Here is a 6348-nt window from a genome sequence, read left to right as displayed (position 1 = left end):
GTACTCAATCCCATGTCACTGACAAAGATGTTGAACAGCAGTGTCGACCTCAGCACCGACCCCTGAGGGTCACCACTCCTCACTGGCCTCCACATGGGCACTCAGTTGCTGACCACAACTCTGTGTGAGACCATCTAGCCAGTTCTTTACCCACCAAGTGCTCCACCCATTAAATCCATGTCCCTCCAATTTAGAGACAAGGACGTCATGGGGGACAGTGTCAAATGCCTTGCATAAGTCCAGGTAGATGACAGCAGTTGCTCTGCCCCTATCCACAAATTCTGTGGCCCCATCATTGAATTGCCAGCATTAGGACTGTCAACACCACGAAGACCTAGTTGTTTAAGGGGAGAGCTGCAGAGATCCAGCACCTACTGCAAAACAACAAATTTGCCATTGGCAGAAAAGCTGAAGAATCCTTTTTAGCAGACCTTGTCCTTGTGAGTCTGGTATTGCCCACTGCCTGCAGAATATTCTCATGACTGTAAAATATTCTTCAATAAATGTTGAACATTTATACAATGACAAGAATAAGCACTGCTAAAAGTTATGGGAAATTCGAGCTTTCCTTAGATAAAGGCAACAGAACATACTAACCCTGTGTTTGGTACAAATGTAGTGTCAAGAGCCACCTTCAATCCTTCAGCCAACTGCAAAGAAAAACAAAAGCAGCTGCTCAGAATGCTTCTGAAACATGATTTGTTTTATTTCCACTTTTATAGCTCTACTTCCTGTCTAAAGAGAAAACCGAAACACAACCATAATGTCTCCCACATGTTTAAAAACTGAATCTGAAGATGCTGTATGATGAGGGATAAACATCGGCTACGGGAATGCTATCACTCCCAGCCTGTGTGTTCTGTAAATATACATAACTTCTTTTAGTACTCCAGATAGTTCTGTGCAACTTTCACTCTCCAATGTTTTCTGCTCAACTCAACACTTTCTCATACTAGCTGCAGAAACATTTTAAAAGCATCTACTTCCTCTTACCTGATCCTCCACCGAAACTTCTGTTCCCAGTGTGTTGTCTGTGTTCCACTTCTGGGTGAAAGTAAGTCCATAGTCTTTGACCTTATATTTGGTCTCTAGACTGCCTGAAGCCTTGCCTGTGTCCGTGTTGGAAGAACCAGCTGCAGCAAATTCCTAGCAAGAGCATAACAGGAGTTTCAGTACTCTTCATAATTTAATTACATTCAGTTTTCCCCCTTGTCAGGTGCCAGCACTCACAACTGCTACCCTCAGGCCTTTTGACTGAGCCCTCAAAATCCTCCTCCTCCTCTTCTATATCCCCACCTGAAATAATTATTTTTGCATCACAAAATGCTATTCCTTTGGGTAACTCTGTTCTGGGTATTTTTATTGAGGTGTGCTGATAAAGTCCTGGAACTTGCTTAGGCTGGAAAAAGCCTTATTACACAGAGACCTGACACCTTAATTTAATTTTCATCTGCATTGTGGTGTGATTACTTGCTCCCCTCTCCCTTCTTAACTTTGCTACACTTTTCCCCCTAATTTATCCACCAAAAAAATCCTTTTCCTGCCACTTTGTTTTTGCCAAAGTGGCAGTTGTTACTCCAGCATTCCACAACCTGCTCTGTATCTTCATGAAGATCTGTACCAGATACAAAAAGATACTTGCTTGGGATACAAAGCTGCCTTGTTTCCCTGGCTATTTCCTCACAATCTCCTCTAACTCCCTTTATCATCTTACTAGTACTGTCCCAATTGTGGATAAAATAGCACCTGTTGCAGTCTTAGAAATCCACTCTCCCTTAGGAAAAGCAATCCTATATACAACTTACACTGCTAGATGAGTAACAAAGAGAAAAAAATGTATTTCTCTCTCAATTCTCCAAGTATCTTGTGTGTTTCTTCATTGCAATTACTTTTTCCCCATGTTTCAGCAGTGAAAACATCTTCTGGAGAATTGATACTTTTCACACAGACTACAGCACCTAACTGTGGTCTCCCTACCCTTTATACTGCTGTCACTTAGATTCTTCATAGACCACAGTGATGACTTTTACTACCTTCTCGTTCAACCTAACTTCTCTGTCATTACCACAGCCAGTAACTAGACTTCAGAAACTAAGTCACCCTTTGTAAGGCACCTTAAAATTGCAGACCTGTTCTCCTTCACAGTCATCAGAAAATAACCTGACTCTGGCATTTGATATCTCTCAGTCAGTCTGGTCCTTCACTGACTGAACCAACTGAACTGACAGCACTGAACTTTGTATAATATGTATTTTGTAACATGCTATGTGGCCAGTCCCCCACACATCAGGACCTCCTATTACTTTGGAGACTTGAACCCTCATAAGTATCTCTCCTCCTGTGTGCTTTGTGCACAACTGAGTGTAAAGCAGTGAGCAGGCATACTGCCACAGCAGTAAGCTCAAGGTGTACGAGCTAGGTCTTAAAGAATCATCTGAGAACTGCTCTCATTTGCTATCCTCACCTCTCAAATATCTTCCTTGAAGAAAGATCAATAATCTGTCATTACATTTGCAAGTTATGTCTCTCTTGAAGTTTAAATATTGAACGATACAGTGCTTAAGATACGGCAGTGTCCACTGTCAACACATCCAAGCTTTGGAACCCTGACTTTCCAGGTCCTTCTTCCAGCACAGTATTCCTGGATGCTATTACTTTCACAATTCTGGACCTTGCAAAGTGTACAAAGACACAAAGACTGTCTCTAACTGGTTTTGAAGTGCCAGTGAGACAGGTAACATTCCTTACACACAGTCAGGGGCAGGGGGGGGAGCAGAGGGACACACTTAAGCTAATGCACTACTACAACAGCACGGCCATTTTAGAAGATTTAGCCAGCTAACAAAAACATGTGACAGAAGTCAGGATGCGTTAGACGATCCTTTAAGACATAATTGCTATGCAGTATTCTGTCACTTCCACAAATTCAGTGTAAAGACATCTCAACCCTGCATCAGAATTTGGAAGTAACTTTCTTCTGATTTCAGGGCAGGTAACTGATTAAAAAGGCTTGGTTTGTTCCTCAGATCAAGCAAAGGAAAGGTTGTAAACACTTGCCTGAAAGCCAAACCCAAACCTGCCCTGTCATAGGATCAAAAGCCAAAACATTTTGTCAGGTGCCAGAACTCAATGTGCTTCTGGAAGCAGAAGGCACAGTCAGCATCTGCTGCCATCAATCTTTAACTGTGTAAACCACAGTGTCTCACCAAACCTCTTGTGTAGAAGCAATTCTTGCTTTTTTGTAGCTGAAAAATCAAACTCATTCTGGCTCCATGTCACACTCCAGTCTGCATCAGCAGTCAAGTTTAGCTTCTCATTGACCTTCTAGTTTATGATGGCTGGCATCTTCAGGAGTGCCATGCACTGACTAGGCAAAACCACTTGCAATCTATGAAAAAATAGCCAATAGATATTATCATTGTTGTTTACTGAGTCTGCAGGAAAAGCAGCCAAACATTTGTGTATCGTCACAACAAGAGGTACTACGAGTACCCATGTATGAATTTGGTCTCATGCTTTATTTCTAACCTCATCTCCATACCTGATTTTGTTGCAGCGGAATGCTCATTAGAAATATGAGCACAAAACCTGTAGCAGCAGACAACTCATCAATACCACATCTATCTTGTTTTCCCTCCTGATGTTTTTACAGTGTTCTTTTTGTCTAGTGTTGGACAAAGATTGCAAATGGTTCTACATATATGGATCATATAGCAGATTTAAGAGTTATTGGACAGAGTTAAACTGCACCATGTGGAAAATAACATGACTGACAACAATGAAACTGTTTACAAATAACAGTATGCACCACAGAAGACCTTGCCAGACAAGGCAATAAAGACCCCACATGCCATAACAGTCACTGTTCTTACCAGCTGGATAAACATCCAATGAAAATTGCATGGAAAAGAAAAAGCCATTTTAGAACGTAATACAAGTATTCATGTTCCATCACATTCAGAAGACAGCATAATTAACTACTGGCATATTATCTGAGAATCAAAGCTTCTGACCAGGAAAACTGCATGTCAAGAAATGTCAGTAAGCAAAGGCAGTCATAGTACAGAGAGCACACAGTTCCACAGGCCTATGCATTCCTGGTGCACAGTGCAAGTAATCCATCAAAAGCTCAACTGAGACAGAATAATACAAAGGGACTTACATCATTTGCATGATTATAATGTAGGAGAAGGAGGGAGCCAAGGCAAATATGGTTATGAAGTAGGCTGGAAAGCAGCACATCCTACCAACCAGAACAGCATCAAGTGGTAGCACACACAGAACTGAGGGTCAGTGTGAGAAAAAATTATCCAGTAATAATATCTAGGCTGTGTTTAAAGATCAAAGTTATCAAAGCCATTCCTGGTTTTACCAGCCCTCCTGGGCTCCACTTCTGCATCGTTGAACTGGGGATCGTAGAATTTTCTAATTACTTGGAGTGTTAAAGCTTAATTAAGCTCTCAAATTCTGCTGCTGAAGGACTGTTTAGTTTTAATTAAGTCTTGCATCATAAGCACAGTGGAGATGAGTGAAAAGGAAGTTAAACTGCAGCACTTATTTGCCCCTTGGCCTTCTGCATTAAAGTCAGTCTGGACTCAAAATCCTATGAAAACCAACAGCAGGGAAACTCAGTTGCATTGATAAGTAGAAACTAGAGCTGTGTAAGGTGAAGAAACTCTTATGCTCGGGATGTGTCAATGGGAATGGGGAGGAAAGCCGCAACAAAACGTGTGAAAATCCTTGCATGCCACAGGAAGAGAAGTACCACTATGTCAGCTCCATGCTATTCTAGAAATATCCTAGTGACAAGTGTTAAAATGAGAAACAGAAGAGAGAAGCAACACCTGCTAGTGCATTATTACCACCCACCAGTGCAGGAATTTGTCCTTCCATTGCTACGATGTCAAAAGCTACCAGTACTTACCACCCCACTGGAAGACTTGGTCTTCAGCTCTAACTTGACCATTCCAAATCCTGAAAATAGAACAGTACACAATGCCTGTTTCACTGCAGTATACAAGCAAGGCTTGTTTCCAACATACCCAAAGTATCACACTGACCTGACACAGCCTATTTTCATGTTTAAACAGTTGTGGATCATACCAAGGAATAACTGAAGGAATTTTGACAATCCAAAGCGAGAGGCCTCATAATTTATAGTTATAACAGACACCAACCATCAAGTATCTCCTCTTTCTGTAGCTACCTGTAGCCTGAGACCCATCAATACAGTGAGCATTTCTTCCAATTTACTTGATTTACTTTTATATTTCTGATTGCAGGGCAGGAATTTTTTTCCCCCTCTTGTCTGAAAAAGGTATGTTTCGACTTACTTCAATCAATGCCATATAGAGAGACACTCTTGCTTTCTTCCTTTCCTTTCTAATCTGCTCTGAATCTAGGCAAATACCTGTGCCTTGCACACAGTAGAAAAGGCTGAAATAATTGACACTAAAGCAGGGAACTTGAGTTGAATTTTAGCAAAGCCTGAACACCAGGGTGGAAGAGAGCAGACCACAGTGGTTTTGAGTTTTATGTAGCATATGGATTCAGGATACAAATGCAATCTTTATTACATGCAAAACCATATTAAAAAGACAGCAACACTTTTAGAGTACTGCTCACAGAAAAGAGACAAATGCAAGTCCTGTGAAAATATTTTCACTACAGCAAGAGGCTATTCTGATTAACATAGAGATCACTCTACCTCAGGAACCTATTTATTGCCACATATGATTTCCTCTGGCAATCACTGATTCAATGCCTCTAAATATAAAAATTGGAAGGTAAAAAAAAGTACAGCATTTTTCACAGACTGTTCAGAAGTGTATCTTGATGTCAAGCTTGCAAGTTTTCCCTCTAACTCTTTGCCATTGAAGCATTTCATGATACATGTCCAAAGTTCAAATTCAGACAGGGCTAGATGCCTCTGCTGAATTCTTACTATAAGGTATCAGAGGATCTCTGGGGTGCTAATGTTCTTATTGGCATTTTCAAGATGACAAAAAGAAAAAAAAAGTTCTCAAACTGGAATCATCTAACTTACCATATCCCTTGTTGAATACATCCCTGGCAGACTTTCCCAAGTCACTGTATGACGGAGGGACAGCCATTGGATCTGAAACATTAGAAGCTGTAAGAATCTTAGGTTTAACAGCATAAAATCTAAACTGAATCTAAAGCATTTATAAATATCTATGCCTAGTAGCCTCCAAGTACTTTACTGATAGGGAAATGTCAGAGCTTTGAACAATGTTCAAAGTCATCCTTGCATTATTGTTGCTTTGTCAGAAACAAACAAGCTTCAATTCAAAGAAGTTATGAAAGCCAATCCACTATTTGGCATCA

At 40.7% G+C, this 6348-nt stretch overlaps 1 protein-coding gene across 1 annotated transcript; it reads right to left on the bottom strand.

Moving 5' to 3' along the window:
• Positions 1-597: 597 nt before the first annotated feature.
• Positions 598-6113, bottom strand: LOC103804633 (voltage-dependent anion-selective channel protein 2-like; the record flags this gene model as incomplete). The annotated part of the gene is made up of 5 exons (XM_009077247.1): positions 6047-6113; positions 4925-4974; positions 3873-3875; positions 994-1146; positions 598-650 (listed from the first exon to the last, which is right to left on the bottom strand). Coding segments are annotated over exons 1-5 (326 nt in total), but the record flags the coding sequence as incomplete, so codon positions are not given.
• Between the last annotated feature and the right edge of the window lie 235 nt (positions 6114-6348).

The sequence above is a fragment of the Acanthisitta chloris genome, unplaced genomic scaffold, assembly GCF_000695815.1.
Source record: "Acanthisitta chloris isolate BGI_N310 unplaced genomic scaffold, ASM69581v1 scaffold37626, whole genome shotgun sequence".
In the NCBI taxonomy this organism is placed as follows: Eukaryota; Metazoa; Chordata; class Aves; order Passeriformes; family Acanthisittidae; genus Acanthisitta; species Acanthisitta chloris.
This window is presented reverse-complemented; position numbering and strand designations above follow the sequence as displayed.